At 47.3% G+C, this 20034-nt stretch overlaps 1 protein-coding gene across 2 annotated transcripts in view; it reads right to left on the bottom strand.

The window, feature by feature from the left end:
* LOC119970555 (xanthine dehydrogenase/oxidase-like) overlaps positions 1 to 20034 on the bottom strand; it is a 225224-nt gene that overhangs the window by 86768 nt on the left and 118422 nt on the right. For both annotated transcript variants that reach the window (XM_038805371.1, XM_038805370.1), the window contains 4 exons: positions 15773 to 15855; positions 14023 to 14215; positions 11939 to 12156; positions 8635 to 8802 (listed from right to left, as the gene is read on the bottom strand). In XM_038805371.1, the coding sequence (XP_038661299.1) occupies positions 8635 to 8802; positions 11939 to 12156; positions 14023 to 14215; positions 15773 to 15855 (662 nt within the window). The remainder of the gene's footprint in view (positions 1 to 8634; positions 8803 to 11938; positions 12157 to 14022; positions 14216 to 15772; positions 15856 to 20034) is intronic.

The following is a 20034-nucleotide window of genomic DNA, read 5'->3' as shown; positions in this document are numbered from 1 at the left end:
GGAGGGAGTACACCTTCTTCTCCGTAAGGTATAATAAGAACATAAGAACTAGGAGCAGGAGTAGGCCATCTGGCCCCTCGAGCCTGCTCCACCATTCAATGAGATCATGGCTGATCTTTTGTGGACTCAGCTCCACTTTCCGGCCCGAACACCATAACCCTTAATCCCTTTATTCTTCAAAAAACTATCTATCTTTACCTTAAAAACATTTAATGAAGGAGCCTCAACTGCTTCACTGGGCAAGGAATTTCAATGATTCACAACCCTTTGGGTGAAGAAGTTTCTCCTAAACTCAGTCCTAAATCTACTTCCCCTTATTGTGAGGCTATGCCCCCTAGTGCTGCTTTCACCCACCAGTGGAAACAACCTGCCCACATCTATCCTATCTATTCCCTTCATAATTTTATATGTTTCTATAAGATCCCCCCTCATCCTTCTAAATTCCAACAAGTACAGTCCCAGTCTATTCAACCTCTCCACATAATCCAACCCCTTCAACTCTGGGATTAACCTAGTGAATCTCCTCTGCACACCCTCCAGTGCCAGTACGTCCTTTCTCAAGTAAGGAGACCAAAACTGAACACAATACTCCAGGTGTGGCTTCACTAACACCTTATACAATTGCAGCATAACCTCCCTAGTCTTAAACTCCATCCCTCTAGCAATGAAGGACAACATTCCATTTGCCTTCTTAATCACCTGTTGCACCTGTAAACCAACTTTCTGTGACTCATGCACTAGCACACCCAAGTCTCTCTGCACAGCGGCATGCTTTAATATTTTATCGTTTAAATAATAATCCCGTTTGCTGTTATGCCTACCAAAATGGATAACCTCACATTTGACAATTGATTTCTTTGTGGTGAGCCAGGCGGTGATGTTGGGAGTGGTGCGGGTCGACTATGCGGGAATTGCAATATCCGGTCACGCGCCACATCCAGGCCGGGATGGAGGTTGGATTAGGGGTGGTTGGTGGATAAGGGGTTGTGAAAAGGTGAGGTTAACAATTTGGGGAGTATATGGAAATCAATCAGAACGGGAAGGAGTCGGCAGCCACATTCTGGGAGGAGTAGGGACGCCTGTTGGATGAGATAGTTGAGGTGGACGGGAAGTACGCGGGGGGCCCCCACTAAGAGTTGCTGGCAGAGAGGAAGAGGTTGCAGGGGCAGTTTGATAGGTATAGGTTTGACGACAGGGAAGGCAGTGGGACAGTTAAGGAGGGCGAGGGGGGTTCAATACGAGTATTATATGCGGCTGAGGAGGCAGGCTGTGTCCAGACAAATTTTAAAGGTGAGAATGGAGAGGTAGGAGGTAGTATCAGAGCAGGGGTGGGGGGGGGGGGGGGGGGGAGATAAATGAAGTGTTCAAGGGGTACTATGAGATGTTACATAGCGTGAAGCCACGTGGACAGGAAGGGGATATGGGCCGGTTCCTGGACGGATTAGAGTTTCACGGTTGGAGAAAGAGAAGAGGCAGGCATTAGAGGATCAATTGGGTTGAAGGGAAGTGATCGATAGTATTGGGGGGTCCTCAAGGCTGGTGGAGCAAATGGAGGAGGGGTTTAAGAGGTGGGACATGCTGCCGCTGTCTTTGGCAGGTAGGGTGCAGTCAGTCAAGATGACGGTGCTCCCGAGGTTTCTGTTCCTGTTCCAGTGCCTCCCCATCCTTATCCCGAAGGCATTACGGGGTTTGTGTGGGCACACGGGACTCCAAGAGTGAGACGGGTGTTCTTGGAGCGGGGCAGGGATGGGGGGGCTGGCGTTGCCCAGCCTCTGTGGGTATTATTGTGCTGCCAACGCAGCGATGGTGCGTAAGTGGGTAATGGACGGGGGGGGGGGGCAGCATGGAAGAGGATGGAGATGGCATCCTGTGTGGGCACGAGCCTGAAAGCGCTGGTAACGGCGCCACTGCAGTTCCCTCCAGCGAGGTATACCACGAGCCCGGTGGTGGCAGCTACCCTCAAGATTTGGGGGCAATGGAGGCGGCACGGGGGGAGGTGGGGGCCTCGATGGGGTCCCCGATATGGGGGAATCACTGGTGTGTTCTGGGGAGAATTGATGGCGGGTTCCTGAGTTGGCACAGGGCAGGTGTCAGGAGGCTGGGCAGGTGTCATAGACGGGATGTTTGCGAGCCTGGGTGAGCTGGAGGGGAGGTTTGGGCTCCCCCCGGGGAGCACCTTTAAGTACATGCAAGTAAGGCCATTTGTCAAGTGGCAGGTGGCGGGGTTCCCTCTGCTGCCGCCGCGTGGGGTTCAGGACAGGATGCTCTCGGGGGTATGGGTTGGAGAGGGGAGGATCTCGGAAGTGTACTAGGTGATGCAGGAGGTAGACGAGGCGTCGTGGAGGAGCTGAAAGATAAATGGGAGGAGGGGCTGGGTGAGGAGATTGAGGAGGGGACGTGGGCGGATGCCCTAGAAAGGGTGAACTCCTCCTCTTTGTGTGCGAGGCTTAGCCTCATACAGTTTAAGGTGCTGCATAGAGCTCATATGACCGGGACAAGGATGAGCCAGTTTTTTGGGACCGAGGACAGGTGTATTAGGTGCTCAGGGAGCCCAGCAAACCATATCCACATGTTCTAGGCATGCCCAGCGCTGGGAGAATTTTGGAAGGGTGTAGCAAGGACGGTATCGAGGGTGGTAGGATCCAGAGTCAATCCAGGCTGGGGACTCGCAATATTTGGGGTTGCAGTGGAGCCGGGAGTGCAGAGGCGAAAGAGGCCGGTGTTCTGGCCTTTGTGTCCCTAGTAGCCCGGCGGAGGATTCTTCTTCAATGGAAGGATGCGAGGCCCCCAAGCGTGGAGGCCTGGGTCAACGATATGGCGGGGTTTATTAAATTGGAGAGGGTGAAATTTGCCCTAAGGGGGTCAGTGCAGGGGTTTTTCAGGAGATGGCAACCATTCCTAGATCTCCTGGCAGAACGGTAAAGACAAAAGGTCAACAGCAGCAGCAACCCGGGGGTGGGGGGGTCTCGTCTCTTTGTTTTTGTTTTGGGTTCAATATCTGTTGTTTGCCAACGACAGGTGTTAATTTATTGTTTCTCTTTTGTATTTATGGGGGGGGGGGGGTTCAGTTCTTTTTGTTCTTAGAATTTTCTGTTATTGTTTTCTTTTTTGTGAAATTGTGAACATTTGAATAAAAATTATTTTTAAAAAAAAGATAGTATTGGGGGGAGGAAGTCGGGGAAGGCTCCGGGGCCAGATGGCTTTCTGGCAGAGTTCTATAAGATGTTTGCAACAGAGTCAGTACTGCATTTGCTGGGGATGTTTAGTGAGGCACTGGAGAAGGAGAGCTGCGAGAGACACTGACGCAGGCATCGATTACGCTAATCCCTAAGAAGGGGAAGGATCCGCTGAAGTGTGGGACACATAGGCCCATTTGTTGTTGACATTGACGTGAAGGTACTGGCTAAGCTGGTGGTGGGAAGGGGTAGTGGCAGAGGACCAAACAGATTTTGTGAGGGGCAGGCAGCTCTCCAGTAATATCAGGAGGCTGCTGAATGTAGTAATCACGCCCTCGGTGGGGCGCATGCCGGAGGTTATTGTCTCTATGGATGCAGAGAAGGCTTTTGATCGGGTAAAAGGGAGGTACCTATTTGAGATTTTGGGGCGATTTGGGCTTGGACCCAAGTGTGTGGCGTCGCTGTGCTTGTTATATGTAGTTCCGGTGGCAAATGTAGTTACGAATGGGACGAGTTCACGGAGTTCTGGGCTGCACAGAGGTATGAGACAGGAGTGTCCATTGTCACCGTTGTTTTCACACGAGCAACTGAGCCATTGGTTTGGCCCTGAGGGGGTTTGTGGAGTGGCGGGGAAATTATGAGGGGGCACAGGGGGCACCAAGTGTCACTGTACATGGACGATCTGTTGTTTGTATGGGTAGGATCATGGGAATATCGGAGAGGTTTGGGACCTGCTCGGAGTATAAGAAACTGTCGGAAAGAACGAGGTGTTTCCGATGAAAGCAGCGGGGCTGGGGTTCAACCTGCCATTTAAGGTGGCTAGGGAAAAGTTCAGGTATTTGGGGATTCACGTGATGAGGGAATGGGCTACGATGCACAAGTGGAATTTGACAACATTGGAGGAGATCAGGGGGGAATTTTAAGAGATAGGACATACTACACCCAACACTGGCAGGAAGGGTGCAGGTCGTGAAAATTAATGTGCTCCGAGATTCCTGTTTGTTTTCCAGACCCTCCTAATCTTTTTCCTGAAGGCCTTCTTCCAGAAACTGGAGACAGTGATTGTATGGCCGGGGAAAGTGCTGAGGGTAAAGAGGGCCTGCTAGAGAGGCAGAAAGTGGGGTTGGGGCTCCCAACCAGCTACACTATTATTGGGCAGTAAAGGTGGAGAAGGTGAGGCGATGGTGGTGGAGAGGAGGGGGCAGAGTGGGTTAGGATGGAGGAGGAATCCTATCGGGGATCCAGCTTGAGAACCATTTGCTCAGGGGAGGTATACAGGGAGCCTGGTGGTACGGTCGACAGTTGGGGTATGGAATCAGCTCAGGAGGCACTTAAAATTGAAACTGAAGTCAATGTTGACGCCACTGTGCGGAAGCCATGGGCGCGATTCTCCGCCCCCCACGCCGGGTGGGAGAATAGCGGGAGGGCCTCCCAACATTTTTCACGCCCTCCTGCTATTCCCCCCCCCCCCCCCCCCCCCCCACGCCCGACCCACACCACGAATCGCCGCTCGTCGATTTTTACGGCGAGCGGCGATTTTCCGAGGCCGATGGGCCGAGCGGCCGGGCCTTCACGCCCATTTCAACACGGCAACAAACACACCTGCTCGCTGCCGTCGTGAAACGGGTGCCAGATGCCCGTTTGGGGCATCTAGAGGCCCGATTGGCACGGGAGCACCACGACTGTGCTCGGGAGGGGACAGGCCCGCGATCGTTGCCCACCGATCGTCGGGCCAGCGTCCAAAACGGACGCACTCTTCCCCTCCGCTGCCCGGCAAGATCAAGCCGCCACGTCTTGCCGGGCGGCTGAGGAGAAAGACGGCAACTGCGTATGCGCGGGTTGGTGTTGTCCAACCTGCGCATGCGCAGCTGACGTCATCGGCCACGTCAGCCGCCGTGACGCTTGACGTGCGGCTTTGACGACCGTCATCAAGGCCGTGACGCACGGGGCCGCGCTCCTAGCCCCGCCCGGGGGGGGGGGGGGGGGGGGGGGGGGGGAAGAATCGGCCCCGGAAGTGGCCGTGAAGGCTGCCGTGCGTCAGCTTGTCCCATGGCAGCCTTTACGATTCTCCGCAAATCGCCCCATAGGTTTAACCGGGGAAGATGGATGGGATGTAGGGGCCTCACGGTAGCATGGTGGTTAGCATCAATGCTTCACAGCTCCAGGGTCCCAGGTTCGATTCCCGGCTGGGTCACTGTCTGTGTGGAGTCTGCACGTCCTCCCCGTGTGTGCGTGGGTTTCCTCCGGGTGCTCCGGTTTCCTCCCACAGTCCAAAGATGTGCGGGTTAGGTGGATTGGCCATGCTAAATTTTCCGTAGTGTAAGGTTAATGGGGGGGATTGTTGGGTTACGGGTATACGGGTTACGTGGGTTTAAGTAGGGTGATCATTGCTCGGCACAACATCGAGGGCCGAAGGGCCTGTTCTGTTCTATGTTCTATGTACGGGAAGTTGAGGGAGGCAGGTCTGGAGAGGCTGAGGGACCTGTATCTGGAAGGGCAGTTTTCAGGATTGGACAAGTTGAGAGGGAGATTTGAGTTGCCGAGAGAGAGTGAATTTAGGTAGATGATGTTCGGGACTTCACAAGAAAGGAGTGGAGAGCGTTTCCCAAATTGCAGGGCTATACCCTGTTGGAGCAATTACTGCTCCCGGATGAGTCGGGAGAATATAGGATTGGGGATATATATGGGTGGTTGGGGGAGCAGTGGGATGGGGGAGGCGCAAGTGACGAGGATCAAGTGCTAATGGGAGGAGGAGTTCGGGGGGGGGGGAAATAAATTGGGATCTGTGGTGTGAGGCGATGCGCAAGGTGAACTCAACGTCCTGCGCGTGGATGAGCTTGATCCAGTTCAAGGTAGTGCTTAGGGTGGAAATGACTTGGGCAAGGATGAGTGGGTTCTTTCAAGGGCTGGCTGACGAGTGTGAGAAATGCGGCAGGGTGAGCGAACAACGCACACATGTTCTGTAGTTGTGAGAAGTTGGAGAGGTACTGGGAAGAGGTGTTTGGGACATGGTCCAAAGTTGTGGGAGTGGAGGTTAGGCCGGACACAATGGTGATGATCTTTCTGGTATCGGAAATGCCTGAGCTGACGAAGAGGAAGGGGGCTGATGTTGTGGCTGTTGCTGCTCTAATTTCCCTGCGAAGAATCGTGTTGAATTGGGGGGGCGAATACGCCACTGGGGGGCGGCAGCAGGGCTGGGGGACCTTTATGGCTTTCTACGGTTGGAAAAGATCAAATTTGAGTTGAGGGGGTCGAAGGAACGATTTGAGACACGGTAGGAGCTGTTCATGATAATTTTTGAATTGTTGGTCGCGGGGAAGAGAGAGGGTAAAAATTGTACAAACTGTGGATGGGAGGTTATTCAGTGTGGTGCTGTGTATGTTACGGTTCTTTTTGCACATGTTGGTCCTAGAATACCTTTAAAAAAAGCTTAGTTTCCAAGTGAGCATACACATCAGAGTGATCTGCATACTTGAGCTCAATTGATGAATCTGGAGTGATTTTGGTTTTAGATTGAAGGTGGCTTACATGGAACAGTTTCCCATCTGTTCTGTAAATTATCTCCACATTTGTATGTAATTTTCTGAAGGTGAGGTGCTGTATTGCAACAAGGAAGATGTTGAGGCTTTTCTGATAACTCAAGAGTGCTGGTTATGTTGGTGACAATCACAGTTTGTGTGTCTTCGTGGAGTAGGCAGATATGTTGACAAATTTCTGAAGTCAGCCAAATTTGAGAAGGATACTCTTCACAGTTGAGAGTCAAAGGCTGCCATGAGGTTGGAATAAGCCCAAGTACAATCAATCGGTGCACTTCTTTGTATTTTTCTTGAACTTGAACGCAGTGAAGATAATGTCTGGTGCCTCTTGGGCAAAACCCACTCTGCAACTCTGGAAGGAGGTCCTCATCCAGTGGGAGAAGACCAGTCGAGGAGGATCCTTGCAAGGATCTTTCCTATGGCAGCCAGCAGTGAGAATACTCTGTAGTTACTGCAATTGGACTGGTCTCCCTCTTTGGATATGGTCATGATCAGAAGGTCCCTGAGATTCTCTGGCAAGTATCCCTCTTCTCCGATGAAGGACACAAGGTTTTCAAGCCGAGCCAAGAGTGTATCTCCGCTGTGTTTCAGAATTTTAACAGAGATTCCATCAGCTCCAGGCTTTGTTATCTTCCAGCTATTAAATGGTTTTATCGACTTTGCTCCGGACTGGGGTGACGTGAAGATGGAAACAGATAGGATACTGAGGAATGGAGGAGTTCAGGGAATTCAGTCGAGAACAGAGTATAGATTGAGGAGTTCTTCAAAATATTCTCTCCAGCAAGCACTGACTGTCCTTCTGTCTTTGATGATCTCCCCTCTACATTTGGTCGTCAGCAAAATGAGCTCCTAGGTGTTTGGGCCACAGATCTTCTTGACAGCACTGAAGAATCATAAAATCCCTACAATGCAGAAGACGACCATTCGGCCCATTGAGTCTGCACTGAGCCTTAGGAAGAGCACCCTAACGAGCCCCACGTCTCAGCCCTTTTCTCATAATCACACCTACCCTTTGGACATCAAGGGGCAATTTAGCATGGCCAATCCACCTAACCTTTGGACTGTGGGACAAAACCAGAGCACACAGAGGAAACTCACAGAGACACAGGGAGAATGTATAAAATCCACACAGTCACCCAAGGTCGGAATTGAACTTGAGTCTCTGGCGCTGTGAGGCAGCTGTGTATATTGCTGGTGTCTGTAAATTGTTGGATCTCTCCCTCTCTTTCTACACGTAATTTGTTTATTATATCACAGATTTTATGCTGCACCATTCTCTTCAGAGGCTTGTCGGACTGTTGCTGTTATCTTGAGGTGTGAAGTGTCAGTTTGAGAAAGCTTTGCACTGACATGAACTGTAGCTTGTAGCTCTTGGTCAAATGCTTAGGTACAAACCGCAGATCTCTCAGGTCAACATGTGATGACTCCAATCTAAGTGGATTCCTATACTTCATCTGACCTGCCTTCAGTCCCGCCCCCACTAGTTCTAAGTGGGCAGGAAACCGTTCTCCATACCATTCCCCATGTGAAAATCTGAATTTTAATCAGTTTCCCACTGGGTGTGAGTTTCTGACCTGAAAATAAATCTACTCCTAATCCTCATTTCCATGGCGAAAATAAAACCCCAGGAATCTGTGCCTGGCAGACTGAAAGCATCTAAAGAAAAAAAATCACAGGCAGTGCGCTGGCAATTTTCTCATGCTCCTTTGTGTTTTGCAGGGTACCTCACTGCAGTGACTGACTCAGGAAATCTACACCCTTAGCTGCCAAAATCAGTGCGTGTCAGAAGTGGCCGAAATTTTAAATCTATTTTAAAATTGAAGTGTCTTCATGTCGTACATTTTAAAAATGCTTGCTCAAAAATGAACAGGTCAGGCGAGTTATAACTATCAAAAATCCTGAATCAGGTCATAAAAACCTACCTTTCCTTGCATGTTGACATCGAGAAATTGCATTAGGGTGTAAGTGTTCAACTCAGTAATATCTGAAACAGTCACTTTAGCACCAGCAACTTCAAAGGCTACAAACACATCAGAGACAAATTCACGGTGTTTCCATTTCATCATCAAATTTCCAGCCCATCCACCAGCCTATTGATATAGAACATAAAATATGCAGTGTTAGATTACTTTTGACTACTGTGGTGAATGTGATTCACACGGGATTATAATCTGTATATATATGTGTCTATATTGTAAGTGCAGTTGCACTACCTGACCACCAGGGGGAGTAGCTCTGGGAATGCTCAAGAGTTGTACTGGGCTTCTCCCTTGGCTCCGCCCAGGACTCCTCCCCCCGGGAGCTGCTGTATAAAGATCAGTGCCACAGGGTCAGCCGGCCAGTTCGCCGAAAGTTCAACGGCTAACAGGCTGGCTCTGTTGTAAGTATATTAAAACCGCTATTCTAATCCTACAAGCGCGTGTCCGTAGAATTGTTGGTTCCAACAACTACCTAATTTTTAGGTTAACAGCAGCAATTCTGAGCCCACTAGCATCATCAACTACACGTGCCACTCATTGCCTGACTCTCAAATTGCAGGTCTAGATCCCAAATTAATTTCTTAAACTTGCTGGTGTAAGTCACATGCACTCAACTGGTTATTGACAATGTAAGTTTAACCCAACATTTTCAGTAAATAAAGTTTGGTCAACTTTGAACACGGCCATTTGTTGGATGATGTGCCAACAGGTAGTTAGATGTTCCATTTTTGAAAGAGAAAATGAACCAGTTCATTTCAAACTGGGGTTTTTGTTACTCCATTATGATTAGGTACATGTTAGCATTGAAATTTAGAGTGTGAAAAGGATACAATATTTAAGGATAAAATTAAGGATACACATCAGCAATTAAAAAACTGAGGACTATGTTTTCTTTTCATAAAAATGATCCCAAAACAAGTTGAACTTCATTATTTAAACACTAAGAAAATAAAGCAAATATAACATTTGCAATGTGCTAACAGAGAATGACTTTAATTTAAGGGGAGAGAACTAGCATATCTGACACAGCTCACGCAACTAGTGACACAGTTGGTTGTGTACCAAAATAATGTTTATCGTACATGATTATGTAGTTAAAGTTCCTGGACTTTCAGAACACAAACTAGTTTTGTATTAGGCTACTGTATGTGGTGAGAGAATTTGGTTTTTGAATTCCTGATGAGTTTTCAATTAGAGTTTTCTTGGTACCGATCCATGAGCACCGATAATGGGTTGTATTGGTGTTTCCATCAATCATTATTAATCACACATCCCTCAAATGCTTCTATCATAAGATAAGGATAGTGAATATTCTAAACCTAATAGCGACAAAGCTGTGAAAGCTGTTTGAACAGCTTGGCTAAAGCAGAAATGTGTAATATTATGAAGTGGAAATATTTGTAATTCGGAAAATATGGGGTGAAAGGGTTAGCTTGGAATTGAATAGGATGCCAAGCTACAAACAGTTCAGTTTCACCTGAAATCATGGCTGCAGAATGGGATGGGTATCATGGCAAGGGAGGACTTTTGTGGTAGGAGCTGAAGCATATGGCTTTTATCTACCTCATGTTTAGCAGCAGAAAATTGCAGGGAAGGCAGCCGGACCCGATGAGTTCCTGGTTGAAATTTAGAAGAAATTTAAGGACAAGCTGGCGCCGTTGATGGTGGGAAAGTTTGAGGATGCGAAGGGTAGGGGTGTCTTGCCACAAATGATGGGGCAGGTTTCCATCTCGTTGTTGTTAAAGAAGGACAAGAAGGACTGGTGGACTGTGGGTCGTATAGACCCAGATCTCTGCTGAATGTAGATGCCAAGATAGTCGCAAAGGTATTGGTGTTAAGGTCAGGACTATATACACTCGCCAGTGCCACCAATTTACCCTCTAATGCACCCATCACTATCATGTAACTGCCCCGCTGATTCGTCCCCCGAAAGTGATTGAGGAGGATCAGATGGTGTTCGTAAAGGGAAGACAATCGTTCTTGAAAGTGAAGAGGTTGTTGAATGTCGTCCTTTCTCCAGTTGAGGGAAGGGAGACAGAGGTGGTGGCGGTGGTGGATGTGGAGAAGGCATTTGATAGAATAGAATGGAGTTATTTGATGGCGGTACTGGAGAGGTTTGGGATTGGGCCAAAGTTTGTGGTGTGGGTGCAGCTGCTTTATAAGGGGTCGATGGCGAGTGTGCGCATCAACAGAATGAATTTAGGGTATTTGGCACTACACCGGGTACGAGGCTGTGATGTCCCATGTCCCCCCTTCTGTTTGCATTGGCTATGGAGCCCTTGGCGCTGAGGAGCCCGGGGTTGTGGAAGGGGATAGAGCATAAGGTGTTCCTACATGCCGATGATCTGCTATTTGGGAACCGAGCACATCCGTGGGGGGGAGGGGGGGGAATGGAGCTTCTCCAGTGATTTGGGGTGTTTTCGGGGTATAAATTGAAATCAGGGAACCTCAAGTATTTTATGGTCTCCCCGCCGGGAGTTGGAGCATGGGTAGAGGGGCTGCCATTCTGCTTGGCAGCAATCACTTTATCTATTTCAGGGTGCAGGTGGCCCGGGACTGGGCAGGACTATGGAAGTTTAATTCCATTAATTTGCAGTGGAGGATGAAGGCTGATTTACTGAGGTGGGACAATCTCCCTCTGTCGTTAGTGGGCTGGGTGCAGTTAGTTAAAATGAGTGTTTTGCCACGATTCTGTTTTTGTTCCGATGTTTGCCGGTCTTTATGCCTAAGTCCTTCGGGGGTGGACAGGCTGATCTCCCCATTTGAGGAGGTAGTGGGGGGGCTAGGCCTCCCAAACCTGTCGTATTATTATTGGCCGCCGACTGCAGAGAAGGTGCAGGGCTGGAGCAAGGAGGAGGGTGGCTCTGTGGGTAAAAACGGAGGCGGGCTCTTGTAGAGGGTCACGGTTGCAGTCGCTGGCACCAGGGCTACTCCCGATGGCCCAAGGAAAGTACTCGATGAATCTGGCGGTGGCCATATTGAAGACATGGAGGCAGTTTAGACAATACTTTAAACTGGGGATTGGGCCAGGGGAGAGGTCGATTTGAGGGAATAACGGGTTTGAACCGGGGAGGTTGGACGTGAAGCTTCGGGGTTAGGATGAGAGGGGGATCAAGGAAATTAAGAATTATTTTGTTTCTTTGGGGTTGTTTTTGTACTGTGAAAATGTTGAAAATTTGTCAAATAAAAATACTTTAAAAAAAGAATGCATGCATGCTTTGACAAAACTAAGCAATGCTAAACTTACATTTCTCACAGGTCCATTTGCAACCTTAAGCAAGTGACGAGCTATAACGCTGTAGGATGGTGATTGGTCAGAATACCGTTTCAAGTAGTCGATGAGCGAACTCAGGGTGATGTTGGATGAAACCTTTAAACCACTAGCTTCCATTGTGACATTGTAGAGGTCAGGGATTCCTTTCACATCAATGAGGACTTTATAAGGCCCATCTCCCTTGTAGACACCTGTGAGAAAATTATCAAAGGATGCATTTTTTCTTAATTGTTTGAATGATAGAGAAGGACCAAAATTCTTTGGGTCTTCTGAGAAGAGAATGGGAGCACATGGAGTAGGCTCCAAATTAGGCCAGCTAAAACCTTCCCTACCTGCTTCCGCAGAGCTTGTTCGAGCCAGCTCATGTCAGAGAGGATGCAGCCAGGTGGATGAGGTAACTTTTTTTTAACCCAAGCATTTTGTGCCCTCTCAGACTAGTGAACACCCCACCCCACCCCCTCTCAACTTCTAAACTCCACAATACATCACAAGTGGCGACCTGCCATTAATGTGTCAACATGTAAACGGCGCCTTCCCCCTGATTTCAGCAAGGTCAGAATCAAAGGTTACCTTCAGGTAAACCCTGGCACACAATGTCAGTTTCAAAAAAATGCTTGACTCCTAAATTGGACAATTTCTAAGGTTAAAAGAATGCTGTTGGACATATTAGCCTCTCATTACAATAGCCATGAGCCACTTACTTAGAACTAAACAGCAGTGCAAGCTTGTTTGTTGATTCAATTTTGGCTTTGACGATGCCTGTTTCCACTTCACTCTTGCCAGAGTCAGCAAAAAAAAAGAAACACCCGCATTGTTGGCACTGAAAATTGATATCTGATAATGTTGCTGAGCTGTGCACTTTTTGACCTTAAAATTTGCTGCGCAGTAAAACTTCTCTACTGTTTATCTCACCTCCCCTGCTTGCATCTCACTCAACAAGTTTTTGACCAGTCAACTTACGTCAGAGTCGTTAATGGTGATAGTCCCCAGAATTCTTTGCATTCCAAAAAACACTTTATAGCAAGGACAGGACAGAAGGTATTTGTTGAAAGTCATCAAAGGACACAAAACTGGCAGATAGCAAATAGAAGAGAATACGTGAACTGGACCTGCATTGCTCTATTTCACCCACAACAGCTGGAATTTAATTCAATCCAGCCAAGTGAGCATGATGGCAGAGGGGTCAGGAAAATCAAGCAGGAGTACTCTCATACGATTCCTGGCATTGAGAAAACTGATACTACTTTACTGTGGAAAGGCCCAGTCGGGAAATAGGATGTACATTAGGCTCAATGAGTCAATTGAAAGCAAATGTCCCTGTACCCACTCAAATTTAATGGTGGCTCAGGGATTTTATGGGACTTGCCAAGGGCCTCCATCCCTCCGTCAGGGATGCCTATAGCCTCATGGGGTTGGGAGCGAAAGGTGTCCCTCATTGATAGGCAAAATGGAGGATTGGGAGTATTCCAGTGACAGCCACCCACCTACCTTCACTCTGACCCATCCTGCAACCCTGTTCTTGTGATCCCCCATCTTGCCCCACTTACCTATTTTTAGGAGCAATCCCTGGTGAAGACTTCAGTGCATTGCAGGCAGCAGCCACCAGCCCTGGTGCTGTGGAGAGCCACAGGCTACTGATTGACCAGCAACTATTGGGGACTGCAGTCCCAGCCTCCTGGGTCCTTGCTTTGGTGGGAGGCCCAATATTGGCAGGTAAGTACTTGATGGCACTTGAATAGCTTCTGCCCTCCCAGACAGAAGTAATGTGGGAACTCCCACTCCCGGGGGGTGGGGGGAAACAATGACAGCTGTGACATAAAAGATTAGCACACTTCACCAATTAAAGTTTGTAAGCTTATACAATGAATGAAAGCAGAAGAAACCAACTACCAGAAGTTAATTAATAACAGGCAAAGAGTTTGCCTCTTGTTGATACCACATCTGCAATGTATTTTTCATATGGGCCATCAAACTAAGTGGAAAGTTTTTTTTAAAAAGTTTCTGAGAACAGATGGAACTTTAAATCTGTCACTGCACAATTCCATCTCTTTGGGTACCTTTGGCAGTGTCTCCATGTACAAATTTGACAGCTTCACGGGAGTGCTCCTGCATTATTAGATACAGCTGAGTTAGCGTTGTGGGCTGGTACCATATTATTCCATCCTTTGAGTAAAGTATGCTGGAGGTTCCCTCTGCTGCATCAATGCAAGGTACACAAGGGCGCTTCATCTTGGGACATCTCAACAAATCCTTATAGAGTACAAATAGACACAAAATAGAAACATCACAAACTGCTCCATCATACCCCCAGATTTTAAAACCTGGAAAGAAAGTCCAGCAAAATGTGGGTCATGCCATTGAAATTGCCACAGTCCATTCAAGCCCATATTGTACCTGTTCACTCTCCTGTTAATGCTTAACGGTCTCATGGTGTAATTTAAAAGACAGGATTTACTCTCAATGGTCTTGCTAACATTGTTAATTGACCCAACGCTACCATAAAACCAGATTAATTTGACAATCAACTTTTATTGCCACTTTTTACAATCATGCTGAGCACAAAATGACTAACATGTTTATGTAACAATCATCATATTTTAAAGTAATTTATATCATATGAAATGTTTCAGAAGTTTTCTCCGGTATGAAAATATGTGATGTTCTTTCTTTGCTCCCAGTCCACTTAGAACAAATCTTATCCTCATGTTCAAACTACTCCATGGACTCACCTCTCCCCAACTTTGAAATCACCTTCAATCTTACAATCTTCAGGGTACTCTGAGTTCCTTCAACTCTGGCATCTTGTGCATCTCCACATCCTTTGTTCACCACAGGCAGCCATACCTTCAGTCATTGAAGCCCTACGCTCTGGAATTCTCTTCCTATGCCTCAAAGCCTCTCTCTTCTTTCTAACTTTCTTCAAAACCTATCACTTTGATCAGTCTTTTAGTCACAAACTTATAAATTCGTTTTAATTTTCTGTCAATTTCTGTTCGATTACACTCTTGAAGTGCACTGGAACAGTTTGCGATATTAAAGCTGCTAAATAACTGTCATCTGACTAATCCATGAAGGAATGCAGTTCATTTGTTGAGAGTTTATTTCGTTATTACCTCTTATCGAAAGGAGAGTTTGTGTTCCTGGTACGGTGATTTTGCCTATTTTTTAATGAAATTTGTGAATGGGGATATTCAATGGCAATTCACATCTCTGTCCATTCCTGCACTAAAAGGATGTTGTGGGGGGGGGGGGGGGGGGGGGGGGTGGGGGGGTGCTGCTCCTGTGAGCCCTCGGCCCCAGCCAGTGACCCCCTTTTCATCACCGTCTTCCTATCCTCACTCACCTTTGGTGTGGATTCCTTGTCGATCTCAGGCCACTAGTCGGTGCAATTACTGGCACCTGCCATCGCTCCTGGCAGTGTTGGCAATGAAGAACTGCCAGCCTCTGATTGACTGGCAGCTCTTCACAAGAATATTAGCCTCGGGGTCATAAATCCTGGGAAAGGCCCAACACTGGCCAGTTAAGTAATGATGGGCACTTAACTCCTGCTGGCCTTCCTCAACAGAGATGACATGGGGCAACTGCCAGTTTAGCAACAGGGGAACAAAATCCCACCGCCAACATTAAATTCCACCCTGAATATGGGAAATAAAAGGTGGCTTTGTTGATGCTGCCCAGATACAGATTTTTCTTTTTAAATGATAGTTCCACCAAGTTACAGTCTTAAGACCGACCCAACATCCAAGATTTAATTTTGTTATCAGCATCTCAATAGGCTATAATGAACCATAATAGTTTCCGTTTTACCTCTATATCAACAGAGGGTCCTCTCAGCTTTGTGCCTGTATCCTTTACAAAAGACTTCATGGCATCTAAAATAGGCCGATAGCCTGGATTTAATTAAAGAGAAATTAGTCAACAAAATTCGTACAACATTTTCTTCATGTTGGATGATGGCTTTATTCCAATGTACCAATTATAAGAAAGTTAAAAATGTTGAAAGGTAAAATTAAAAAGTTAATTCAATTCAATTAACCCAAACAAAAGTATTTTTATCCATAGCTCTTCATTTCCCACCAATAACTGACATGTCACTTACTGTGGCCTTCTCTTGGCCAAAATTATTTACCCTTCATTGATTTATTGAAGACACCTCGATACTCTACAATGTGTTCAGCTTTTCAATTATTAAGGAGCCTGGTTTATTTCTTCTTTTCTACAGTGACAACAGCAATATTATTTATACAGCACTTTTAACATAATGGATGGGATTCTGTGATTCCCCAGCCGTGTTTCTCAGCCGCATGCTGTGCGCTGGCAGCGGGATTCTATCTTCCCACTGCTCGTGGGGTGAAACCCGCTGGTGGGGGTGAGCTCCCAGTCGGAAAAGTGAATCACAACGACTGGAGAATTTCAGCCAATATGTCCCAAGGCACTTCATAGTGGCAATAATAACACAAGAGATAGGAGCAGGTGTGGATGACACAGGCAGTCAAGCCTGTTCCACCATTCAATATGGTCATGGCTGATATTGGGCTTCAATTCCACTTTCCCACCCGCTCACCATATCTCTTGCTTCGCTGAGACATCAAAATCCCAGCCTTACATATATTCAACCACAGAGCATCCATAATCCTCTGGGGAAGAGAATTCCGAAAATTCAAACTCCTTTGAGTGAAATTATTGCAACTTATCCCAGTCCAAAATGATCATCCCCTTAACCGGAGACTGTGTCCCCATGCTTTAGATTCCCTGACCAGTGGCCATATCCTTCGCAATTACACTGTCAGACCACTTCTGAATCTTGTACAGTATGCTTAATTGATATCATCTCTCGTTCTTCTAAAGTCCAGAAAACATGGGCCCAATTTACTCAACCTATCATAGGACAACCCTCTCACCTCATCTAATTCACCAATCTAGTGAAATTTCATTGCACTGCCTTCTTCGATGCATGCATACCCTTCCTGAAATATTGAGACCAAAACTGCGCACAGTAACCAGTTGCGATCTCACCAACGCCCTGCAAATTGTAGCAAGATTTCTTTATTCCTGTCCTCCAAACCCCCTTGCAATGAAGGCCACTGTGCCTTTTGCCTTCCTAAATACTCACTGTACCTCCTTGTTAACTTTGTGTTCCTTCTACAAGCACACCCAGGTCCCTCTGAACATCAATGTTTACAACTTTCATGCCTTCCAAAACTATTCTGCTTTTCTTTTCCAATGGCCACATCATACTCCATCTGCCAACTTATTGAAATATAGAAACTTGGAGCAGGAGAAGGTCATTAGGCCTTTCCAGTCTGCACCGCCATTCAAAATGATCATGGCTGATCCTCTATCTCAACGCCATACCCCCGGGTTCTCCCCATACACCATGATGCCTTTAGTTTCTAGAATGAATCGATTTCTTCTTAAATAAATATTATCAGTGTCTTGGCCTTCTATGGTCAAGAATTCCACGGGTTCATTAGCCCCTGAGTGAATTAATCCTGAATGGCCTACCCAGTATCCTGAGACTGTGATCCCTTTTTCTAGACCCTCCAGACAGAGGAACCAATATTCCTGCATCCAGTCTGTCCAGCTCTGTCAGAATTTAAGATGCTTCAATTAGATCCCCTCCCACTTCTTCTAAATTCCAGTGAGTACATGGCTAGTCAACTCAATCTCTCCTCAAACAACAATCCTGCCAACCCAGGAATCGATCTGGTGAACCTTCACTGCACGCCCTCTATTTCAAGTATATTTTTCTCTGAGATAGGGACCACAACTGCACATAGTACTCCGGGTGTGGTCTCACCAAGACCCTGTATAGCTGCAGTAAGACATCCTTGCTTCTGCACTCAAGTCCCCTTGCAAAGAAGGCCAACATACCATTTGCTTTCCTGGCTACTTGCTGTGCCTGCATTCTTGCTTTCAATGACTGGTGTACAAGCACACCCAGGCTCCTTTGTATGTCAACATTTCCCAATCTAGCACCATTTAAATAATGCTCTGCCACTCAGTTTCTCTGTTCGAAGTGATAACTTCACATTTATCCACATTGTACGGAATCTGCCATGTATTTGCTCACTCACTCAACTTGTCTAAATCCTCTTAACATCCTCTGCACTACTTGCATTCCCATCAGGCTTTCTGTCGTCTCGTTGTCCTTAACCTGTATATATACCTTGGCTACCTATATCCTCCTGACAGATCAAAATTCCAACAAACGTTTCATCATTATATCATTTTATCATTTGGGAGTAGCACTGTGGCTTCACAGTGCCAGGGTTCAAGGTTCAATTCCCCGCTGGGTCACTCTCTGAGCAGAGTGTGCACGTTCTCCCCGTGTCTGCGTGGGTTTCCTCCAGGTGCCCTGGTTTCCTCCCACAGTCCAAAGACGAGCGTGTTAGATGGACTGGCCATGATAAATTGCCCTTAATGACCAAAAAGGTTAGGAGGGTGATGGAACCATCAATTCAGCGAACACGTGTAGTTGGATCTGAACAGAGGCTTTAATACACTTACAACAGAGCCAGCCTATTCGTCGTTGAACTTCAGATGAACTGGCAGGCTGGCTCTAAGGCACTGATCTTTATACATCGGTCCCAGGGGGAGGAGTCTTGGGTGGAGCCAAGGGAGGAGCCCAGTACAAACTCTCGCGTACTCCCAGAGAGACTCCCCTGGTGGTCGGATAGTGCAACTGCACTTACAATGGTGGATAGTGAACATATATACACAGAGTTATATTGGCAACTACATATATTGTGAATCACATTCACCACAGAGGGGTTATTGGGTTATGGGGATATGGTGGAAGTGAGGGCTTAACTGGGTCGATGCAGACTCGATGGGCCGAATGGTCTCCTTCTGCGCTGTATGTTCTATGTCCTATTAGGAAACCTGAGATACATTATGTGGTATCTTTCATCTCAGCCATTAATAGATTTCAAAAAGCTAAGACCCCAGCGCTCAATCTTCTGGAAAACCTCTAGTTGCAGTCTGCCAACTTGAAAATGCACCATTTATGCCCACTCTTTGCTTGCTGCCAGTTACCCAATCTTCTAACCATACTACTCTATTACCCACAACTCCACAAGCCCTAATTTATGTTACCGCTTGTTTTTTTTTTTAAACAGACAATTTTATTGAGGTATTTTTGGCATTATAAATAGTAACAATATACATTAGTGTGCAGATACCAATTACACAAAACAGTGTAAATAACAGTACCACTCTCGCAGATAGACCCGCCTATTCTTCCCCCCCTACTCTACACTATTCTACCCCCCACCCCGCTGACGATTAGTTCCCCGCGAAGAAGTCGATGAATGGTTGCCACCTCCGGGCGAACCCGATAGTGATCCTCGTAACGCGAACTTGATTTTTTACAAGCCGAGAAAACTTGCCATGTCCGACAGCCATACTTCGGTCTTTAGGGGCTTTGAGTCCCTCCAGGCCAACAGTGTTCGTCGCCGGGCTATCAGGGAAGCAAAGGCCACAACGTCGGCCCCTATCCCCTCCTGTACTCCCGGGTCTTCCGACACTCCAAAAATCGCTACCTCTGGACTCATCACCACCCTTGTTTTCAGTACCCGGGATATGACGTTCGCAAATCCCTGCCAGTATCCCCTGAGTTTTGGACGCACCCAGAACATGTGGACATGGTTCGCTGGTCCTCCCCCACATCTAGCACACTTGGCCTCCAGCCCAAAGAATTTGCTCATCCGGGCCACTGCCATGTGGGCCTGGTGAACCACCTTGAACTGAATCAGACCGAGCCTGGCACATGTTGCGGTTCCATTTACCCTCCTCAGAGCATCTGCCCATACGCCTCCCTCCTACTCCCCACCTAGCTCCTCCTCCCACTTAAGTTTCAGTTCCTCGGTCCTTGTGTCTAGCTCCTTAGAAATAGCTGAGTCTCTCCCCTCTCCTACTTCACCCCTGGAAACTACCCTGTCCTGGATCCCCCTTGGTGGAAGGCGTGGAAAGGACAGGACCTGTCTACGTATGAAATCTCGCACCTGCAAGTACCGAACGTCATTCCCCCTCGCCAGCCCGAACTTCTCCTCCAGCGCCCTCATGTT

Source organism: Scyliorhinus canicula, chromosome 8, assembly GCF_902713615.1.
Source record: "Scyliorhinus canicula chromosome 8, sScyCan1.1, whole genome shotgun sequence".
In the NCBI taxonomy this organism is placed as follows: domain Eukaryota; kingdom Metazoa; phylum Chordata; class Chondrichthyes; order Carcharhiniformes; family Scyliorhinidae; genus Scyliorhinus; species Scyliorhinus canicula.
Note: the sequence above shows the minus strand (reverse complement) of the source record. Positions and strands in the feature narration are given on the sequence as shown.